The sequence below is a fragment of the Cryptomeria japonica genome, chromosome 2 (genome assembly GCF_030272615.1).
Source record: "Cryptomeria japonica chromosome 2, Sugi_1.0, whole genome shotgun sequence".
Taxonomy (NCBI): Eukaryota; Viridiplantae; Streptophyta; class Pinopsida; order Cupressales; family Cupressaceae; genus Cryptomeria; species Cryptomeria japonica.
In genome coordinates this window covers 155,121,499-155,145,991 of record NC_081406.1, presented here as the reverse complement: position 1 = coordinate 155,145,991, position 24,493 = coordinate 155,121,499, and the positions used below count along the sequence as shown (strand labels likewise).

The 24,493-nt window shown below is 39.9% G+C and overlaps 1 protein-coding gene across 2 annotated transcripts in view; it reads left to right on the top strand.

Moving 5' to 3' along the window:
* LOC131070568 (cytochrome c6, chloroplastic) overlaps positions 1–24,493 on the top strand; it is a 73,180-nt gene that overhangs the window by 40,441 nt on the left and 8,246 nt on the right. For both annotated transcript variants that reach the window (XM_058006142.2, XM_058006143.2), the window contains exons 4-5: positions 3,606–3,703; positions 3,884–3,915. In XM_058006142.2, coding sequence (XP_057862125.2) covers positions 3,606–3,703; positions 3,884–3,915 — 130 coding nt within the window. The remainder of the gene's footprint in view (positions 1–3,605; positions 3,704–3,883; positions 3,916–24,493) is intronic.

Below are 24,493 nucleotides of genomic sequence, written 5' to 3'. Positions count from 1 at the left end.
CTTGAAATTCCTTGTCTTGGATTTGGATTCCTTGGTGGAGTCCTTGACCTCATGATGTGAATCTCTGTAGTTGTAATTCCTTGATGTTATGATGACGTTGCCTTGCATTTCTAAAATGTGGAGCTTGATCTCTTGTTGTTGTTTTCACCATCATCCTCTTGGAATTTCGGATACCCCGGACCTTGATCTTGGATCCAAGTTCGTTGTAGATTCTTACTTGTAGAGCTATCCCACCCAATCCCTTGCATGACTTGACATTCTTTGAATGTGTTGATGAAGTCTGGATTTTGGTGTGGTAAGTCTTACTCCATTGTTCCATTCCTTGAGCTTGCTTTGTCTTTTTCTCTCGCATCTTCACACCTCGCCATCCTTCTTGAATTCCTCCTTTGAGATGTGCATACTCTCCTTCGCATCTTCAAATATTTTTTGTTGCAATGGGATAATCAAATAATATTTTAATCGTCTTTAATTTAAAGAAGTATTGGAACTTCTATGTATGCTTTTCTTTTGTGCCTTGTGTGACTTGAAGTAAAAAATAGAAGGAAAATCCTTGTATTTGTAGCAACCAGTAATTGTTTTTATCTTTTAGTTGCAATGGACTAATCAAATAATGTCTTAGGAGTCTTAGATGACTCAAAGAAAGATTTCAACTTACACATATCCCCTACTTCCTGTTCTTCATGCGACCCAAATTCAGAAAATGAGAAGGGAATATTGGTGTGTAGGCCTTGACAAAAAAATTATGTGGTAAATAATATGCTTTCTTTTGTTTTGTAGTGTCAATATGAGTTTGTTTACCCTAAGTGAAATGAGGAGTTAAACATGTTCAGGAACCTAGATATTGGCAATGGAAGTGAAGGAAGGAAAAGGATGACAGGAAAGAACTCTCAAAGTGTTTGTTTAGTTGCAAGTACTGTTAATTTTGATTGCCCTTTTAATTTGTTTGCAAAATATTCCAAGGATCCATTTAATAAGAAAGCTCCTTTACAAACAAAATAACTGATTCAGAGGGAATTACCTACAGAAAATGCCATTTTACCCTCTTCAATATTAAGGCAGCTTTACTAGTGTGAATGCGCATATCCTTCACATCTCTTGCAAAGTGATTGGGGGTATATGGCGAGTTCTCATTTTTATAGATTTCTGAGATAATTGGATTGTATGATAGTGACATATCCATGCCTTCTATTACCTAGGCAGCACAGCCAAAATAACTAATTTTGGAGTCACCTATGGAAATACCATTTTTCCCTTTTCAATATTAAGCTAGCACTACTAGCATGAATAGACACCTCCTACACATCTTTGGTAAAGGGGTTGTGGTATGTGATGAGCTTGCATTTGAATAGATGGTAGTGATAATCAGATTGTATAACAGTGATATATTCACACCTTTGATTACCTTGGAACCAAAACCTTCTAGAACTACTGGTAGTTGACATCTGCAATTTCCTACTTTTGCATTGAGTTTTTTAAAACCTAAAGGGAAATGTAAAGACGTTGGTTTAGCTTCAAACCTTGTGGAAGATATGTTCACTGTACAGATTAAAGATGAGGTAAATGATGTTGTTTGCAAATTCTTCTTTGCCTATAGCATTCTATTCCATGTTGCCTACTCTTCTTAATGTATAGAGGCCATGTCCAAGGTTGCAAAACTGGGGCCTTACATGTGGGTCCGAGGGAGATAAAACCAAGGATTATTATCACGGATAAGAACTATATCAAGAAAAAAGTATTGATCAAAGAAATGAAGGCCACATGGGTCTCACATGAGTGCAACATTATTATGGATGGGTGGACATGTACTAGACACCATTCAGTCATCAACATCATGGTCACATTTAAGTAGGGGCCTTACTTAGGGCAATTGATTGTTTGCGGAATCGCAAAGATGTGGAGTTCTAGTTGCAGATTCTTAGATCTGCCATTGAGTAGGTTGTACCTGACAATATGGTGCAGGTTGTGATAGATGCAGCATGTGTGTGCAGGGCAGCCAAGCAATTGGTTAAAGCTGCCTGCAAGCATATCCATTGGACCCCTTTGTTGGTGTTGGAAATAAGCCACACCCGGACCGATGATGGACTGGTCCAAGAGGGGCCAGTAGCTCAGTGGTAGAGCACTCCAGCAGCGTATGGAAGGTCCTAGGTTCGAGTCCTAGCTGGTCCATGTCTCAACATGGTATCAAAGCCAGGTCCAGGCTAGGAGCCCCAAGCACATGAGAGGTGTGGCTTAAGGGGGGGGTTGGTGTTGGAAATAAGCCACACCTGGACCGACGATGGACTGGTCCAAGAGGGGCCAGTAGCTCAGTGGTAGAGCACTCCGGCAGCGTATGGAAGGTTCTAGGTTCGAGTCCTAGCTGGTCCATGTCTCAACACCCTTGAGTGTGTGTTGACCCTAATCTGGATTGGTATGTTGGGTTGGAAGACTAACAGAGCTGCTAAGTCATTTCCTTGGAACTTTGAAAGGAGCTAGACTAAAATTGAGTGGATTAAATAGATTGTAACAAATGTGAGAGATGCATAGATGTTTATTTGCAATCACTATTTGTTAGATGTACTATATGATCCTTCTTCAAGAAGGAATTCATCAAACCGTTCAAAATCAGATATGCGTCTTACTTTATTGATTATTCTATTGAAAAGGTCCAAAAGGATGTTTGAGTTGCAGGAATCTCTGCAACTAATGATCATGACACATGAGTGGAATTGGCAGGCCAAATACAAGATGAAGCAGGGATCAAGGCTGAAGGAAGAGGTGAAAAGCGATGCTTTTGGGTTAGATACCATGTACATAACTTTGATATAGCTACAGTTTTCATGGTGATTAGATATGGGATTCTAACACTGCCAACCTTGGGGAGATATATAATTTCATTGAGAGCATGGTTGGTCAAACCATAGCTACTATTCAACAAAGAGACCCCGCTTTGTAGTTCTATTGTGAGCATGTTCAGCCATCATATGGTGGAGGTTGGAGAAGCTAAACAGTCCTTTGCATATGGCCACCTCTGCATTGAACCTGAAGCGTTAAGCATAGAGGCCTGGTAGGCTTCTCCCTGTAAATGCTGTGGAGGGGAAGGAGGATAATAAGAAAATTAGAGTGGTCAGATCTAATCCCATCATTTTTTCTAATAAGAAAATTTCAATTTTTGGAACTAGTTTGTCATTTGCTGTTGTTCCTTGCAGTTTCTTCACTTCTTGACTTTCTGCTAGTTCTTTTTGGTTCATGCCTTATTCATGTTTGAAATTAAACTTAGTTGATTGTTGGACATGCAGTACCAAGTTGTTAATATGTGAATTGTATCTAGCTACCGCATTGGAAGACTATCCATGCCTTGTTCCTATGTTCTAGATTTGTAATTTTATTTTTTTGACAGGTGAGTTGTAACTCTTTTAAATGTGAAATCAAATTCTCGCTACTACTTGTATTAAGACAGATTTAGTGTGGTCAGACTAATTCTTGCACTGTTATTTGCAACTTTTAACAAATGTTTATTGATGAATAGTGGAAAATATAAAAGTTGTTTTGATATTTAAAACTTTAGAGGAGAAAAAACGTTTATATTCTGAAATATGTGTATGTATTTCTTTCTTTGGTCATGTCAGAATCATTGGCCCAGACATTAGGCAGTCAAAAGGGAGGAGCCATATTTCAAAAAGCATGCATTGGCTGTCACTACGAAGGTGGCAATATTTTGCAGTCTGTAAGTTGTTCTCCCTTTTCTAGCTACAAGTTTCAAGATGTCCTGCAGCTCATTATTTTGTTAAAAAAATAATAAAACAAAATAAAGTACTTGAGGGATGAAAGAACCAGATGCAAACAAAGGTCATCCAAGTAGTCTTCTATTTATTTATCTGATTAAAAGATGCTTTTGTGATTGCAGGGTGCAACTTTAACAATAAGAGACCTGGAAAGGTTAGCCCACATTTGGACTGCCCTAATTCTAGCACATATTTTTTCTCTCTTTAGCAAACATAATCTCACAATACATCTATTTTCTCTCTTTTCTGATATTTCCCGTTTGTAGTGTTTGTTGGAATTATTACATCTTAGTGTAGTTTATTTAAATTAATATTGCTATTAGGTGAGATAAATTAAAATAAATAAATGAATGTTAGATTAGTCAATAGTTAGTAAATAAAATAAATGTTATTTTTTGTAGTTATTCCTGTAGGTTAGTATGGGAGGTCATACACAGGAAAGAATGGCTTTACAAGCCATATTGAAATGTAATATATTATCAAGTTGTAATTTTTTTTTTCTGAATCAATGATATTATATATTACTCTTCTTTTTTCTTCTTTGTAAAAATGGTGTAATTTGTATATACCATTTGCTCCCATTTCTCAATGGTATCCTTCTATACCTGTGAGTAGCGCAGCACCATTTTTCTGTTGGGAGATTGTTTCAATTTTAAAATGGTGTTTTTTAATACCAACCTAACATAGTCTCACTAAAACTGCAATATCTCTCTCATTTTTTAACAAAACTTGAAACTTAAAATATTTTTGAAAGAAGATGACGAGGAGAATGTAACCCAGAAATATTTTGAAGGTACCGTTTGTATTTAACGAGCAGTTTGATGCAGAAGATATTGTCATATAAGGAATAGAGAAACTATTGAGGACCTCACCTACCATGAGTTTATTTGTTGCTAGTTGGATGTTTATGCATAATTCTATTTTGAGGTTGCTGTTAAATAATGCTTTCTGCATATAAAGGCTGTAAGATAATGGTGAAGATTTTCAATATTTTTATTGGTGTCTAAAGATTTAAATGAATATAAGATAGATTGCAAGAAAATTGGCATTGAGCATGGAGCCTATTTTGAATAAAGAAGTGCCAGTATTCTTTTTAGTATGGAAGGTATGAAATCTCAGCAATTTGGTTGTCATTACCTTCGAAGAATATTCTTTCTTTACAAAGCTAGTTGAATATTGGGGATATAAGTAGATCTTGTTATATAATAAGATGAATAATGGATGTTTCCAATTCCAGCTAATGTTAATTGTTTTGTAAAAGAGTGAAATTTTGTAATGGAAAAATTAATTACTATTCCTAAATTTGAGGGGCATGATTTTCGTACATGGCAAATAAAGATGCAGTTTCTTTTAATTGAAAACAATTTATGGGATATTGTGATTGGAAACATAAAAAGGCCACAGGATGCAGAGGAAGCAACACAATGGGCAATCAAAAATTGCAATGCGACAACATTTATTGGTCGTGGATTACCAGATTCTTTCATCACATTGATCTTTCAAAAATGCCGAAACAAATTTGAGAAGATTTTCATACATTATTTGGATCTCAAGCTTCAGTGCCAAGATATCAATCAAACAGAAACTCTTCGGCCTAAAGATGAAAGAAAAGGAAAGTGTTGTTCAACACATCAATATGTTTCGATATCTTCTAAATTACTTGGTGGTATAAATTCTAAGATTGAAAATGATGATGCTAAAGCAATGTTATTGAGTAGCAAGCCTTCAAGTTTTGATGTTGTTTTTACATTAAACAAAATTAATCCCAGTTTGGAAACTATGATTTCTTCCTTGACTGATGAAGAAAGTAGAGTTAATAAAAATCATTTGATCACTAAGGAAAACACTTTGAAGTGTAACTTTTCAACAAGGAAGAGTAAAGACCTCAAATGTTACTATTGCTAGAAAGATGGACACATTCAAATAAATTGCCTTCAATGTGCCAAAGATCTCATTGATGGAAAGTTGAAAACAAATAAAGCTCTCACTGCAACTAAAAGTGAGAGAAAAGATTGTGGTTCTGCAATACGCAAGGAAGACTCTTTCCACCATGATAGTGAGGAGGAATAACATTTTCAGGAATTAAGCACAACTTTCAAATTGTAGGTAGGAGGATTTTTATCATCTCAAGCTAACTCCTCAGTTAAAGATGATATTTTGCATGAGAAGCATGAGTTTCAATGTGTGTCCCTTTATGGAGCAAGGAGGGGCTTGGCATTTCTTAGTAGTACTTGTGGATAGTGTAATCTCTGAAATAGGGTGGGATTAATATATCTACAATGATATAGTTCTTTTTGTACACCAAAGGAGGGCTTTGGTTATCATAGCATTGGGGGAGGGATTTTGGGGGAGGGATATTGACACTTTCAGAGGAAAGTGGAGTCTTGGAGGAGAGTTACTCTCTCATATGCAGGTACTAGAGGAGGGATTTTGACACACTTAGAGTAGTGATGGACTTTTGGAGAAGAGTTGCTCTCTTAGAGTGCATTGAGGATGGTCTCTCATGTGGTATAGAGTATTTGTAGGTTTGACAGTCAGGACATCTGTTGATGGGTTCAGTTTGGTGTGTTTTGGGTGATCAAGGAGACTTGGTGGAGGTGCTTCATCAAGTTTTCAGATGGGCTGTTGTGTTCAATTCATGTAGTGTTCCGTCCTTTGTTTGGGTTGATGTAATAAGAGGGGGAATGTTGGAATTATTACGTCTTAGTTTAGTTTATATAGATTAATATTAGGTGAGATAAAATAATAATAATAGTATATAAATGTTAGTTTTTGAGTAGTTATTCTTGTAGTTTAGTTTGGGAGGCTATACACAGGAAAATAATCGCTTTATAAGTCATATTGAAATGTAATGTATTATCAAGCTGTAAAAAACAAAATTCTGAATCAAAAATATTATATATTATTCTGTTTTTTCTTCTTCTTCAAAATGGTATAATTTGTATATGCCATTTGCTCACCATTTCTACAGTGTTCAAAGATAATTTGTTAGAACAATATGTTGTGTCCCATTTTGATCTTAAATTGATCAAAATTAAAACAAAATAGACAAAGCGCTCAAAACATTGTTACCAAATCCTTCTGGATCCACTTTTTCCAGACAACTAATTGGTCATGCCCAATCCAGACATTTTCTTATCATTACTTTTTTGAAAAACTAAAATTTCATTTCTCTGCAAGCCTATTTCCCAGCCAATTAAATATTCTCCCTCTCTTGTATAAATCCAGATCCAGATTAAGTATTCTTCCCCTCTTGTACAAATCCAGATTTCCAAAGCTGGTAACTATGGATAAAGGTATAGGTAAACTTGCTTCCCAGTAGTGGCTGTGCCTAAATGGAAGGGGGACAAATCAGGGACCAGAGAAATAAATGAAAAGAAAATCTTAGTCTGAATCTGAAGTGTTCACTGTGTGAGAAAAAGGAGGCATTAGTTTATGAGACTTAACAATTCTAGTACTTCCAAGAGAATTCCTAAACATGTTTAAGATGGCATGATTTAAACTTGTTGGTCTCTAAAGTAGAACAGAAGCTTGGAATTTAGCAATGCTAATTAAACACAAGTAAAAGCATAAAATACGGTGATGCAGGATTATAAATTATTGATTAATAAATCTACACGTTAGGTATTTGCTTGATTTTAGTTTTGCTTTTGAGGTGGGTAATTAACCTTGTAATAAATTTCTGTACAGCCGTGATTGAGAACATTTATGCCTAAAGGCTCTACATTCACTTTTAGTTTTTTGTATAATGTGACCAAGCATGTAAACATTTGCATTGTTCTGGCAATTGAAGTGCTCTAACTCTGTTACAAACTGCCTTCCGTGTACCTGAATTGACACATGGTGGATTAGCAACTAGTACAAGTATTTTATATTCATTGTACTCTGAAAATCTAAACGGAATCTGGAAGGCAAGATGCGAAGATGGCCATTAAAAAATATGAAATATATCATCAATGGGCACCATTTAATGTTCATCGTTGTATTCTGAATAGAAATTGGACTCACTTATTCAGAGTACCAAGCAAATTGCATATAATCCAACCCAATAAATATGAGAGGCCTAATAGAATAATCAGGATCAGGAGATGACAACTAGACCACCCTCTATGCTAATCATCTCTGTGGAACTAAAGTCAACCTTTTTATACAATGAGAACAAGGCATTTTCCTAGTAAAATCGAAACCGACCTTATTATATTGCGAAATAAAAAGTATCTTTTTTCATGTTGAAAACTGACCCTGCTATATTGGAGTGTCATCCTATTTTGGTACTGATACCAACCCTCTTATATCAATGAAGTCATAAAAGCCAATCCTCTTATATTATGAACTCAATTGAGAACTTCTTTACAACAGGAGTTATTTCCAGGGTTCAATGTCACAGAGCTCCCTCGGTTAATACAGATATGCATTAGTGGGTGTAAATTTTGGTTTTTTATTACTTACACATTATAAATAAGTAGTATTCGGACTTGTGAGTAAGTGGGTGAATCGTAATCTTGCATACTTTTGCCTTTTCCACCTGTTGGATGTAAAGAACTGTAATGTCCCCATTTTAGCAGACTTGGATTTTGTGAGATTAGCCTATTATCCTGACCCTCGTGGGCTAATGTGTTGGATAGAGGGTCTTTTGAGGATTGGTATCATCTCCAGTGTTCAGAGTGCTTCAGTTTGGTCTTCGTTTGGCATCATTTGGACATCATTTGCTCTACTTCCTATTTTTAGTAAGTCTTGGGATGTTAGAGATGGACCCTTGCTATTTTTAGTAAAGGGGGTATGGTCATATGCAGCTTCATCATGTCAGCTCCCATTTTAGACGGCGTTAAAAAATGTTGAATATTAATGGAGATATTAATGTTTATTTAGTTTAAATAAACATTAATGTTTTGAGCTTATATTATTAAGTTATAATATAATTTTATATTATAACTTAAGTAAGGGTCCAAGTATCATTAAAGGGGACCATTTAATTAATTAATTGTGGCTCTTTTACCAAGGTGAAATATTAAATGACAAAGTGAAAATATTATATCATTAAATGTCATTTAATATCAATAATTGATTTAATGCCTTATTGGAGAAAATCAAACCTTCATGGGAAATATATATAAGGCTTTTGAAAAGAAGAGAAGGGGGATTGATTATGTGATTGGAGTTTTTGATTGAAGTTTCTCTGGAGCATTGAAGTGTAGAATACCAAGGGTTTCTGCAGGATTCAAGGCTTGTCGGCATTGGAGAGCGTGGCTTTTTCATTGTAACAGCATATAGAGGGTGTGCAATATCATCTAATTATGCTTGTGAGAATTGGCTTCATTCAGAAGTCAATATTGAGCTGATTGGAGGGTTTATTTCAGAGTTTGTTTGCAGATTGAAAGAGACTACAGTGCGCTACAGTGCCATGAACAGTGCGCGTGAACAGTGCCGTGAACAGTGCGCTACAGTAGTTTTGAGTTCTATAGAAGGGGATTTAGAAAGGTTGAACAGCTATATATATTTGACAAGGGATTTGCATATAAGGAGAATCAAACCAATATATCAAGGCAGCCATTGAAATACCGGCCTACAAACCCAAAGAAGACAAATAAAGAATTCACTACAGTGGCTTCAAACATTGTATGCCAAGTGTTTGACAATATTCCTTGGGGTTCAAATAAGCGAAACAGGGTCAGATTAGCCAAGGGATATTACAAGAACAATCTGATTTCTGACACAGGAGAAATTGTAGTTGAAGCCACATCAGAGGTCCTGAAAGTAGGATGACTACTCCATGTGCAGATAGAGAAATTTGTCCCAAAAGTGGACTGAAACATAGGTCTATCTTAACAAAATTTAATATTGGGCTGCTATGTCCAGCAAAAAATACAATTTATCATATCTACAAGCGCATAGTTTATCAAGCAGATATTTTAACAAGGGGTTCACTCAACTTGAAAATCAATTCAGTTTACCAGTATTATATATATGAGAATATATACTGTTATAAATATATTATCAACTTCTTGTAGGCTGCAGCATCTGCCTTATGTAGAGAAAATATGTCCAGAAAAGTGATCATGATTTCTTAGTGACAAGTGAGTGAGAATTTATGTATGCAAATAGTTTTAATTCCCTTTCTCATGTCTGTGTGGTAACTGCTAATCTATCTTTTCATACCAAATTTGTGAGTTCATACACTCTTATTTTGGTCATGTTCTTGGGGTTTCAGATGTCTTTTTGCAATCATTAATATCTTTTATAGTTTGATTAAGTGAGGTGTAATGTCCCAGACTGGTGATTTATGAAATAGGGACGATAATATGATTGTGAAGACTCTGATGTCCTTTGTAGATAATATGAATTATCAAAATGTATTGATATTAATGAAATTGCTGATATATAATTATTGATATGCACAAGTATCTGATAACTATAATATATAGATTCCATGCTATTTCAGAGATAAATATGTGTGAACAACAAGGGAAACTCAGTGTTTGTGTATGATGAATAGATTATTTATGCAGATGGAAGTCTGCTTTCTCTGTATGATTAGCAGATGTCGGGTATACTTGCTCTCCCTGAGATGAAAAGATGTGAAGTGTTCCTCCTTGAATGCTGTTGTGTCTGATTTACTGGTGAATTACGCAGGTGTAAGGATTAATTTTCCCTTACAGTGATACGTTTCTGTTGCTGTTACTGTTATAAGGATCGCTCCTTATGCAATCGATTATTGCCTAGGGGTTACTACTGTAGTTCTGCAAATTACGGTATGAGGAATAAGATATTTTTCCGTGCCTTCCGAATTGAGATCGAGAGACTCCTTATATCTTTCGAAAGGGTGATAAGTTATGTCCAAAAAGGCATGTCTCATGCCTATTCATAATTGTCTTCCCTTCCTCATGCTAATTACACCCTCGCATGACAAATGATGATCGTCGACTTAATGTATCAATCGCTGTTTGACATTTAATCTTTATTATCATGTCTCTTCATAACTGGTAACAATTAGATGATAGTCAACATCGGTTTGAATGATTGCTGACACCTTAATCATTGATAACTAATTATCTTCTTCTTAAGTCGATATTGCTTAACAATGCTGATCTCTGTTTGCTAAGGTGTATGATCGATATTATCGATGATGACTAATCCTGTGATTAGCTAACTTTTCCTTATTCCAGTTGTTACCTGTTAGTGGCCTAAGTGGTTCAGGTTGTAGCATACAGAACATCAATATACAATTTATAACACCAGAGCATAGTAAAACATTAGCACGGAACCAATAACACACAACACAGTATACCAAGATAAATTCATGTAACACAGATGTATATCATATTCCTCTCCAATCCAATGTGTCCAAAATGTGCTACGAGTTTACAATATAAAGAGTTAGCGGTTGGTTAGGCCACCAACCGTCAGGCAACTAACTACCCGTAGATATAACTTAATACTATTGTTTTCTTTTAAAGCATTATAAAAGCCTTATTTACTAATTAACTGGCTTACATCATCCCCCCCCAAAACTTGTTTGTCTTCCAGACGAACACCACAGCAAAATAACAAGAAATATCTACTTAGAGAGACAAGAGGACGTCCTTGTTCCCGTAGTGGTTCGTTCTCAGAGTATCTTCAGGTCCCTTTCAGCAAGGAGTTGCTTCTCTCGAGTGGCTTTCAGAAGCCTAAGTGCATCCATTCGGTCCTTCTCAGAGGCAGCCAACTTCCGTTCTGTTTCCCGTCGCGTGGTTCTCTCTTGAACCATTTCTTGCTCTATAGCCTGGATCCTTTCTTTCAGCTCACTCTCTCGTTGTAGGGCTAAGGTGTGGACTCCTTCCATTTTGCTCGCTTTCCAGGTCATCCTTTGGAGTTGTAAGAATGTAGTACGGAAAGTCCGTTCCATGGAAGTGAGAGCTCTCATTACTTCTTGATTACCTCCTGTATGCCCACTAAGGATCTGTGGTACTCCCCATTCTGCTACTATCTCCGGAGTTTCCGTGTCGGGCCAACCTTGGTTCCTAATTTTCTCTGAGAACTCCCTCTCGTAGCCTTCTGTCATAAACGCCAATTGTGCTTCCATTGCTCTTACTATAGCAGGCATATCAAATCCTCGAGAATGATCTATCATCCTCTCCGTGGCTGCCTGTTGATGTGTTTTTTATGCACATAACAATACAGAATAAATTACCAAAGTAATTTACCCTCTCTTGAACAAAATCACCTCAGATGCTAAGAATGAGATCAACTAAAATGATTCCAAGCTTTCTACATGTCAGGTCTTGACGAGTGGGTAAGTTCAGTGGTTGATGTGAATTGCTGTGTTTCACTTTGGGGACTTACGCAAATGTTTGGATTATCATGAATGATGCGGAATAGGTATGCTGACAACTTAAGATTTATCAATAGGGCTCTGGATTTACTTCTTATTAAAAAAGGGGGAAAAAGAATAGGGTTCAAGAAATCTATTCTAATCCTAAGAATGTAGGGAATGATGAATGGATTTAGTGGAATCAAACCAGGCAAGGTCTCACAATCAGGTATTGACACAAGCTTAGTGCAATCATCTAAGGTATACTTAATGATTTTCAAACTATTACCATCAAACGAAGACACCATCCAAGTTGATGCTTGTCAACGGACGCATAATAGTTGAAGTTATGCTTACTCAAACTCCAGTTGACCACACAAGGCGCACTTACCAGCAGAAAGAGGCTAGTGGTATGGATTAAGGATTCCACACAAATATACTCAACAAATCTTTCATTCAATCTAACATACATGAAAATAAATTCTAATCTAAATTCTAATCTAACTTGGAGGAATTGAGAACCATGAATGCAAATACAACACTTGAAGAGCAAAATCACCAACAATTGAACAATGATTAGGATTCAAATAGCTATAGCATATACCAACAATTCCACAAAAACTCTCCCTTACAAATGAGAGACAAAGGGGCATATATAGAGTCTCCTACAAAATGGATGGCCCAGATTGACCTAAGATCAACGACCGAGATCATGCCAACAAAACCCTAGAATTGCCCTAATTAGGGTTACATAAAAAATGGTGCCACCAACATATGGCCCAATAGAAAGATACCTAGTCATCATATAGGGAATCTTCTAGAAGATTCCTCCCTGCATCTCTCTCTCTCTCTCTTAGCATACTCCAAGAATCTAGCCAAAACTGAATCTAACTCCTCCATGGAAATGCTAGGCAAGGTATCCTGCTGTAAATCAATCACATCCAATGAATCCGAGCAAGCATTCAAAGTGTTCTCCCATTCAGGCATGAGCTTCTGCGAATTATGAACGTGAATCAACAAAGAGACTAAGTCATCTATCTGACTCTTCTGCAAAGAGTCCAACTGGCAAAAATACATAAATTTTATCTTGTCTCTTAATTCGGCTAAGTGTAAACCACTAGCATTACTAACATCAACACCCAATAATTCCTCAATCGAGGCAAGGATCTTCATCTGAATGTCCTGAATTAATCCTTCCATCTCCATACAACTCGATTGGGCGTTCTCATAAGCTGATTTCTTCAGAGCTAGTGCACAATACCAGCCATGGAAATTATATATGTCTCCACTGTGCACAATGTTCTCGCTGACCAAAATGGAATTAAGAACCTTCTTCAATGCCTGGAGGCGTGGAATAGTCTTCTCTTGGATAGGCCGAAATTCTTCCCAAACTCCCTCCAAATACTGGATCCTGAATACAAGCGTTGTTGTCTTATCATATGCTTGGACAAACTGAGTAAGGAAATCATCTGCCTGCTTTCTTGTGCTTTCAATCCACTTTTCCACCTCTGAGTGTGTACCTCTCACTACCTCGCAGTGTGAATGTATTCCATGGTCAACTACAATAGGGGAAATAAGGGTGGGATCTCCACGCCTTGTCCCTGCAATATACTCTCTGAGTCTAATATTTTCTTCTTTGTACCTTTCATTCTTCGCAATCGCTGTGTCTAACTTTGCATTGATTGCTTGGAGGTTGTCACCAATCTCCTGAAATTCTTGCCCTGCGGATGGACGACCAAGGGCAACTGAAGTGATTTGGAAATCCATGGGAGTAGCAATGTCCACTGTCACGTCGGCTCTAGGAACAACAATCTGCCCAATCCGCATTCCCGTCTCATCTCTAGCTATGTGCGACAAAATCTCCGCTCTCTTGGGCTCCTTCTTCTTAGCACTCCTAGCTAGGTAGTCATCAATATCCTCAATAGGCTGTACTTTTATCATTTGTTTACTTTTTTCCATACTCTTCCTCAACCATTCAAGAATAGCGGTCATCTCTATACCATCATCAAGACATATTTCTCGATCAAGGTCCTTCAGTGCCGAGATAACTTCATCATTATCATCAGGGTTATTCCTGGTCCAATCATATACACCATTTCCCAAACTAACTTCCAAAAGGACAGTAGGAGATCCCGGCTGGTCATCATTCTCATCAGGAGGTGCAGATGTTGCTGTGGCATGAAATTCCTGAGTATTCTCAGGTAGTATCACTGTGTTGGAACACTGCTGAGTCTCCTTATTCTGTTCTGTTACTTCAATCACTTCAATTGATGAGACACTGGGAGGGGGTGAAGGAATGATAGTCTTCTGTTTCTTCTTCACATCCTCTAGCCTTGATTTCTCCAGGCATGTTCTTCCATTAAGTTAGCCCAATAATCCTCTATGTCAACCTTATGAGTGAACTTCTCTCCTCTGATCCTTCCGACCTTCTTGTCTGGATCGAATCTCTCTCTTTTCTTGTAGGTGGCAAGTCTGTAGAATGCAATCTCCTCACCTGCAGTGTTGGCAGCTATGGCGGATTGGTAGACCTCTGACGTCTTCCCAACTGAAATAGGGAATGTCATTCCTGTCCTGTGCTTCTCTCTCTGGATAACATCGAACTCTAGAAGCTGTCTTACCACTTCCAACAATATCATTCTGTCAGTAGGATACCTAGGAAGTCTGTAGGGTTCAGATTGAAACCCATGAATCCTGAGGTATGTGAAAGTGGGAAACTGTATATACCACGATCCATATTTTTCTATTAACTCTGTTGCCTCCTTGGACAATCTTCTGTGGATTCCACCCTGCAGCATCCGTGTGATGTACATAGTGAATGCATCATTCACTCTCTTGTATCTTCAATTCTGTGCATACTCAACTGGGGGTAGCATTCATAACTCTTAAACTGTCCTTGTCCATTCCCGACTTGACCTGTGCATATTAATCCTCTGTATGAAACAAACCGTGCAAGCAGGTACACCAGGTAAGAAGTCATGGCGAATGACTTGGACCGCTCTACATTCCTCAACTGAAAATCCAGATTGTCGCTTATGATCTTAGACCAATTCACTAGTGTTCCTTTAAGACAATCCTGGATGAAGTAGAACATCCATCCATGAAATATTGCTCCCTGCGACATTCCCATCACTCTGTTGAGTAGGAATATCAAATCACTATAATCCTCCTTAAAATCTACGCACATAAGTGTCTTGGGAGCCTTGGAATGATGATTCCTAGGTTCAATCATCCATTCTTTATTAATTAAACTCTTGCATACACCCATCTTCTTCGTGTATTTGTCTGCATAATCTTCCTTGGTCACATCCTTCATGTCTGTACTGCGTGGAATTCCGAATACCTCAGCAATGGCATCCTCAGCAAGGTAGGCGATGACAACACCCTTCGGACTCTTGATCATTCTTGTGAGCGGATCGTAACATTGTGCACACTCCAGGATCAACTCACTGCACTGTATGGATTGTGGAAACCTAGCGGCATGGAAAATGCCACTCTTCGTAATATTTGCATATGCTGGAGAAGGAACTTGATCTCTGGATCCGAACATCTGACGCTGCATCCGGTTGAAGTCTAGGAAATGCATGTTGGTATCAATGATCTCCCTCCATCTGGATGAAATCTTGAACTCTGGATAAAATCCAGTCTTCAGCAGCTCTTTCCTTTCCTTGTATCCTGACTTCGACATCGCACCTGTACGAAACTGGAAGTTAGTCCTAGGATAAAAATAAATACTTGTAATAAAATTCTTGACTTTCTAGAGATTTAGCTAGTTTAGAGCATGGAGTCAGGAAAATAATCCATATACTTGGTAAATTTTAGCAATTACGTTCAATGTGTGACAACACTAAGACATGGAAGCCTTCCATAAAAATTCATTTATACCTCCTTACGCTTAGAAAATATGCAAGCAAAGAATGCAAAGGAGTATACCGGATTGATGATGACTTAGGAAAGGTGTGAAAGGTTGTGTTTTCACACAATGAATGTTTGAAGACACCTTCCGCAGTCAACAATGGAGGTCAAAATTCTGAAGACAACCTGAAAATTCAGACTTTCAAAATATGTTGTAATCTTCAAAATGTGCATAAAATCAATAAAAATCAGTTTTATTGATGAAAACAATCATTTTCCGGAATGTAAGTATGGCTGGTAAATATTAGTTTTCTGAGGACAAGTTTGAAAATTGAACACTTCAGACTTACCAGCACCTTGAAAAGTGGTTTAAATCCCTAAAAATGATGAAAAATGGCTTAGGAAACAGCCCCAAGCAAATTCGCCAAAATTGGTTAGGTGGCTGGAAATGAAATTTTTTGAGGACAACCGCCTAACAATTGAGTTTCAGACCTGCAACAGCGATAAAATGGTCTAAAAAGTGCACAGAAAACTCCACAAAATGTCTCCAAATGCTAAATATTTAAGTTAGAATTGGCTGGGCAATAAAAACTTAAGTTTGAAAATTAATGGCAGCCATTAATGGAGGTCAAAATCTGAAGCAAACCTCAGATCTGAAGCGAATCAGCAGGCTAGAAAACATGCATGAAAAATCCACCAAAATGTGGCCTCCAAGCAAAATCGAAATTTTCCCAAGTCTAGCGCTAAAATGGAAATCTGAAAATTGATGCCAATGGATAGCTCGGATCTGCAATAATGGAGGATGGCAATAATTTGGAAAAATCGCCCAAGTTGGGATTGAAAACCCCAAACACAAAAATTTGCCTTAGCAAAAAATCGAAATTTTCAAAATTCTGAAAATTGTTGTTAATGGCAGCAATCTGCAGAAATGAAGGACTGAACAGCAAGCAACAATGGTGGAGGAAAAATCGCCCAAGGTCTCCAAACAAGATTTTGCCAACTTTTACCAAAAATTGCTAAATCTGGAAAAAATCGCCGAATTTAGCAAAATCGAAAATATGAAACTGGTCTTTAATGGCAGCCAAGAGGAATAAATCAGCAAGCTGGAAAAAAAAAGGAGAAAAATGAATCCTCAATCCCACTCTTCACAAAAACGCCTTGCTAAAAAATTCTCCCAACTTGAAAAAAAAATCGCTCTCATGGAGACACCTGGCAGAAATAATAATAAAATAATGCTGAAGTTCCTCTCATATACTTGCTTTCAGCTCCAACTTTCACCACACAAGCAATGTGGGATAAAAAACACTTGTATAAATACTTGCTTGGTGAAACCCTAACTTGCTTCTAGAAGATTCAAACATTTAATAATTATTGCAAGTTATTAAATTTGCTTTTAAATTTTAAATAATCTTTTAATAATTATTTAAAAGCAATCAAAATGGGGCTTTTTATTTAAAATATTCCAATTTAAATCCAAAATAAAGCCTCCAGGGGAAAATCGCTATAGGTTGGGATTAAAAAATCCCTTCAAAAATCGCTTAAGTGTCAAAATTTGCCCCATAGGGGAAATTCGACCCATGCTTGGATAAAAATCCATGCTCAAAATCATCAAAATGCACATAAATCACCCTCCAGGGGAAAATCGATATGAATTTGGACAAAAATCCAGACAAAAATGCACTCATTTTGCAAAAATCACGCTCTAGGGGAAATTCGATGGGTGTCTGGACAAAAATCCACACTCAAAAATCACTTAACTTGAAAAAATACCTCCCTGGTGGAAATTCGACCTCAGTCTGGACAAAAATCCGGACTCAAAAAACTCTTCATAATGTTCCAAGTGGAAAATCGATCCCTGTCTGGACAAAAATCTGGACAAAAATTCTAACTTAGTTGTTACAAAAATCTTGGTGGAAAAACGACCCAGGCATGGAATTATCCTTGCACTCCAGTCCGCACTCCCAGGGGAAATTCGATGGGTGTCTGGATAAATCCTAACACTTAGCCAAATTTTAGCATCTCCAGGGGAAAATCGCTCCAGGTGTGGATAAACAGTGGGGGAAATTAGTGGCCAGTATGGATTCCAGGGGAAACCCATGTGTAGTATGGATTTTGTGTGGGGGAATGGGTTGGGTAGTTTAGAATGTGAGGGGAAAATCACCTCTAGCATGGATTTTGACCCTTTAACCCTTGGAATATGGATTTCCCTTAGGATTTTAACATTTTAACCACTCAAAATCACTCAACGACTTTAAATTTAACTGGACTTAGACTAATTTTCCAAAAATATGAGCGAAACGCCAAGAAAATGTTGGAATAAAGTGTGAAACCAATTTAAAAATTACCTTAGGAGCGAGAAACAACTCCAAAAGGTCTGTGAATATCTTAGCACTTTAAAATCATTGATGCGCGTGTTTAAAAACACGTTAACGTTCAAATGCTCAAACACTTAGCAAAACTTAGGATCATTAAAAATATCATCTTTTGCAACTTGATCCTAACACTTCAAAAACCCTAGATGGCACTAGGCATGATCAAAACTCTGAGACTCGGGCACGGAAAACGCAAAATTGCCCACTAAGCAACCAAAACCCTAACCTAACGACGCAGGAAGCTAGCAAAGAGGGGGTCCCCGTTAGCAATGGGGCGATGTGTGAAAAGGTCACAACACCGCCCTCATTACTTCCAACTCGGAAAGAAAATGCTGCGCAACCGGTTCCCACTCTCGGATCCCCTCTGCTGGTGAGGAAGTACTGTGCCCTATCCCGATTTCTTCAATCCTCAGGCTCTCCTCTTGCTGATCAGGCCCCAGTGATGGTGAAGGAGGTGGAACCTCTATGTCCATCTGGAATCTCGCTAGTAGGCTGTTTGCTTTTGTCTCCATGTCCGTTTCCTTGGTCCCCTTTCCTTTGTCTCCCTCTGGCCCTTCACAGTGTATTCCCCCTTCGGTATTTCCTACCTCCATGGTTGCAAGTGGATCAGTTATTGGTGCCACTACCAATGCGACAGCTCTAGCCGCTTCCACACCCCTGGGTGTGTTTATATGGAGGGTGTGGGCCCTAGCACTATGTCCCCTCAAGTCTACTAACTAAGATGGGGTCCCTGTGACCCAAGTTACCAATTGTGCCGTGATGGGAATCTGTGCTGGTTTGAAAAGTACCTTTTTCCTTACTCCCCATCTTGGTACGGCTGGTATGCCCCCCATACGGCTTTCTGTCCCTACCTACCGCAGACCTCCTACGTGTCCTCCTTCCTGTTCCATGCCCATTGGCTCCATCCGGAATTCTCCTTCGTCTTCCTCTAAAGATGATATGTATGTTTCTTCTTCCCCTGTCTCTACCTCTTCCTCAGAGTTGTTGTCTTCTTCTCCTCCATCTTCTATGCTCCCTGCCAGTTCTTGCCTTGCTTTTTTCCTCGGTGTTGTCTCTGTGGTTACTGTAAAAGTGTCCAGGTGTAGCCAATAATGCATGGCTGGCTTGTAGGGCTCTACCCGGCTTGAGGCCACAAAACCTCCTCTATTTTCCAACGCCACTTGAGTTCTCAATGCTTCCAAGAAGAGGGCAATGAGGTGATGGGGCACGTATAGAGTCTTGTGTTTGAGGAGCATGGCTTCCTTCACCCGGCTGGAAAGGACGTGGCCCCAATTGTAAATTTTGCCATTACTCAATCCGTGCCTGAGGCGTAGCATCCATATTGCAACATCGGATGCTCGGCTTGCTGCTGTTAGCTTACTCTTCAGGATATCCAGGACACATCTCCACTCTGGTGAGGTGAGATAAGATTTCTTCAGGCCCCTTCTATCGCATCATAAACTACTCCATTGCTCTTCTGTGAGTGCGTCGCCGCAGATGTGTTCCAGTAGCCACTTCTTTTCTTCTGTAGGCATTCTTGCTGACGGTTTCATAGCTGAATCGCCGCTACTGGGAATGCCGAAAACCTTGCTGAATTGCTTGGGTGCATAAGAAATGACCACTGTCTGTCCCAAATAGTCAATTACTGATCTATGCCTGTCCTGCTCATACCCATGGACCATGGCACGCAATATAGGCTCAAATTCTTTTAGGTTGAAGATGGGCATAAAAATGATTTTATCAACTTCTGCTTTCTTCAATGAACTCTTTAGGGGGTGGTCCTCCTCATTGTTTTCCCACCACTTCCTGCACTCGCTTCCAAGCACTCCTTCAAACGTGGCATTCTCTACATTCACCTGTTCCGATGCCCTCTCCTGGCTTTTCTTGCTGGTTCCTGGCATGGCCATTGCTTGCTTGTTAGAGGTACTGGCTTTGTAATTTATATTGTAACTTCCCGTTCTAGGGTTGCCGTGACTCCCTTTCACCATCTCGTGCGTGTATGGTGCTGTACCCGAGGGCTGTGGGTGTATACTCTGTGGCTAAGGTGTTGCGTTTTTTAGGTGCCGCGTAATCCATAGCCTATTTCCCTGGGGCTGCGTACACCGTAGCCGAATTCCGCCACCCCTCCGTCTGCTGATTGCGTACACTGGTGGGTGCGTACGTTTCTCCCTACGTGCCGCCTTCTCCCCCTTCGCGCCGTTGCTTTGTGTGCCGCTGATGTTGTGTCCTCGTTCCACGTCACAGCTCCCTTCCGCGCTACGTACGCTCACCTCCACGCTGCGTACGCCCTCCTCCCCGCTACGTACACTCACCTCCACGCTGCGTACGCTTTCCTCCCCGCTGCGTACACTCACCTCCACGTTGCGTACGCTTTCCTCCTCGCTGCGTACGCTCCCCTCCCCGCTGCTGCATACTCTCTCCTCCACGCTGCGTACTCTCTCCTCCACCCTGCGTATGCTCACCCCGCGTACGCCCACTGTGCGTGCAATGCGTCTCTTTCCCTCGGTGTGCGTACGGTGGTATGAGTGATGTGCCGCCTTTTCTCCTTGCTTTCCTTCACTTTTCGGGTTTTAGCGTATCCTACGCGTTTCTTATATTTTTCCCTTGCTATCATTTTTAATGTTTTGGCTTTATTTTTTGATATTTTGCCTTAGTCTTTTATTTTTAAATATTTTTGCCTTGCGTTTTTTCTTATTCTTTTTCTCTCTCCGTCCTCTTCTCTCTTCATTTTTTCTTTGTTCCACTTTACTCTACCTTCCCATATTTCTGTTTGGACTTCGTGGAAATTGGCTATTTTATTTTTTCCTATCACCATCATTTTGTCCTTGTGGCCACCTATGGGTTCCACCATTTTAATGGCCACCATATTAATGGCTATGGACTCCCTTTCTTTGTAGATTTTTAGTTTTGATCCATTTATTGGATCTTTGATGGGACTGTCATCCAAGTTGGACAATTTAATAGCTCCATTTTTTCCCACCTCCCTTACTTTGTATGGTCCTAGCCATCGAAGTTGAAATTTACCTGGTCGAAGTTCATTCCGGCCATTGTACTTGAGTACCAGCTGCCCTGGCGAGAACTTCATCTGCCTTAGATGTTTATCATGCCAAGCTTTTCTTCTGTTCTGAGCCACTTCTATGGCCCATTGTGCCATTAGGTGGCGCTCATCTAATTTTTGCAAGGTCATGAGTCGTTCCTTTAGGCTTTCCTCATCCTCCCATCTATTCTGCACTGCTATCCGCAAGGTTGGCACAGTGTATTCTACTGGCATCACTGCCTCTTGTCCATACATAAGCTGAAAGGGGGTGTGTGTCGTTGTCACCTTGTACGTTGTCCGGTAGGCCCGCAATACTGCTGGCAATCACTCTTCCCAATCCCCTTGCTCTACTCCACACGTCTTGTAGAGAATAGCTACAAGTACTTTCTTGGTGGACTCCGCTTGGCCATTCGCCCTGGGATAGTACGGACTAGACAATGTGTGGAAAATCTTGAATTCTGTTGTCATATTGCGTATTACTTGATTGACAAAGTGTACCCCCTTATCACTCGTGATTTGCAGGGGTATCCCGAACCGGGTCACAATGTGTTCATAGAGAAACTTGGCGGTGCTCAAGGTTGTGTTGTCGGGTAAAGCTCTGGCTTCGGCCCACTTAGTGAGGTGTTCTGTAGCCACCACAATGTAGTGGCATCTATGCACCTTGCTCGTCCTCAGAGGTCCTACAAAATCTAGTCCCCATCTTTCGAACAATTCCTGTGGTTGGGACGGGAACAGGGGCATGAAGTCTCGTTTGAGTGGCTTACCTGCCCTTTGGCATGTGTCATAGCTGGTCACCCATTCCCTCGCATCTGCATAGAGTGTAGGCCACTAGAACCCTGCTAGCAAAATTTTCCGTGCCGTGGTATCCGGCCCCATATGTCCTCTCGCTAGTCCTTCGTGAGATTCTCTTAGGACTCCAGGAATTTCTTCCTCCAGGACACATCTTCGCAGGATACCGTCCGACCCTAGTTTATATAGAAGCCCTTGGATCAATTGAAACGTGGTGCTTTTTAGTGCGAGCTTCCTTCTCTCACTTGGGGCCATGTCGCCTGGAAATGTTGTTGTAGAAAGATACTGCCCGAGTTTCTCGTACCAGGAAGGTAACACAACTATCTTGAATAAATGGCCATCAGGGAAATCTTCGCTCACTCCTCCTTCCCTTGGCTCCCTGGATTTTATTCTAGATAGGTGATCAGCCATTACGTGACTTTTCCCTGGTTGCACCACGACATTGAAGGTGAATTTTTGAAGCAAGATCAACCATCGGCTTACCCGTCCTTGAATAACCGGTTTGTTCACCAGGTACATGAGTGCTTGGTGATCCACGAAGAATGTGAATGGTGTGGCTAAAAGATAATGGTGGAACTTTTGTACTGCATATACCATTCCCAAGGCTTCTCTTTCCGTGGTGCTATAATTTCTTTCTGCCTTTGACAGTAACCTACTAGCAAAATATATTGGGTGGTCTAAGCTTGAGGATCCAGGTTGCGTTAAGATGGCTCCAATTGCAAAGTTAGAAGCGTCCACATGTACATGAAATTTATTCTCCCAATTTGGGTATGCCAAAATAGGTGCACTTACCGATCTGGTTTTGAGTTCTTGGAAGGCTTCGTTCTACTCCTTGTCCCATACAAATGGTTCCCCTTTCCTTGTTAGGCATTCAAGTGGAAGGGACACTTCTGCAAATCCTTTAATGAACTGTCGGTAGTAGCCAACATGGCCAAGGAAGGATTTTATCCCTGTAACATCTGTTGGGGTATCCATGTCGAGAATAACTCTGATCTTATCTGGGTCTGTTTTTAACCCTACCTTACAGACTATGTGGCCGAGTAATCTCCCCTGTGCCACCAGGAACCGACATTTCTTGGGATTGAGTGCAAGTCTTGCTCGTCGACACCGGTCCATGCATTCCCCCAGTATCCTCAAATGGTTTTCCTTATCACTATATACTGACCAGTCGTCCAAAAAGGCCTTGAAGTTCCCAGTGGCCATTTTGTCAAAAATGTGGAGTATGATCCTCTGGAAAGTGGCTGGAGCGTTGCATAGCCCAAATGGCATACGGTTGTATGCAAAAACTCCATCTTCCACAATAAATGTGGTTTTGAGTTTGTCCTCCTCCGCGATGCTGATCTGGTTATAGCCGGAAAAGCTGTCCATGAAGGAGTAAATCTCATGCCCTGCTACCTCTTCGAGGAAACTATTACTAAACGGTATCGGAAACGGGTCCTTAATGGTTACAGCATTTAAGCTTCTGAAGTCCACGCAAATGAGGATCTGGTTTCCTTCCTTTTTCAGGGAAATAACAATGGGGGAAACCCATTCACTAGTTTGCACTCAAAAAATGATCCCAGTGTCTAGCATTTTTTCTATTTCTTCTTGCACCTTGGCAGCGTAGTTCTTATTCATGCGATAGGGGCGTTTCCGCACAAGCCTTGCCCCCTCCATCAAAGGTATTCGATGTACGCATAGTTCTGGGGGTACTCCCTTCAAATCTTTATAAGTCCAGGTGAACACATCTTTATACTCCAAGAATATCTTAAATGCCACCGTCTTTAGTACAGGGTCCCAATCATCTCCAACCATTATTACTCTTGGGTCCTTTTCATCTCCCAGGTTGGTGCTCTGAACCTTTGGTTCCTCGTATTGTACCACTTCTTTGTCAAATTGGTGTGCTGGGGTGCTGTCTACCTCTGCCCCTCCTTCCTTGTACTCAACAAATTGTGACGGGTAGGTGTCATCATTTCCCAACTCGAGGATTTCCAACACATTGCACTCTGGCTGGAAGATCTCATAGTTTTCCATTTGCCAATGGAATAGTCCACTGAGAGAACTTGTCTCATCTTCTGAGCAATTACCGAGGCGAAGCACCCCTTCTTCATTCGGCTCTATCTCACCTTTTTCCCTTGCGGCATCCTCCTCCGAGCCAGAATCTGAGGCCATTTCTTGACTCACCTGCTGGTTCCGCAGGTCAATGACATATTTGTTCCCCTCACTTTCAATGGAAAGGGTATTTTTCTTCCAGTTGTGGCCTGCTTTGGCCGTGACAAGCCATCCTCTTCCCAAAAGTGCATCATATCCCTTCCGCTCCAACAATATGACCATGAAATCTAGAAAGAAGTGTTGTGTCCCGATAGTTACCTTTTGGCCCATAAGCGTGCCCAATGGTTTGATGCCATGCTGATCGGCTCCTACGAGGTGGAAGGCA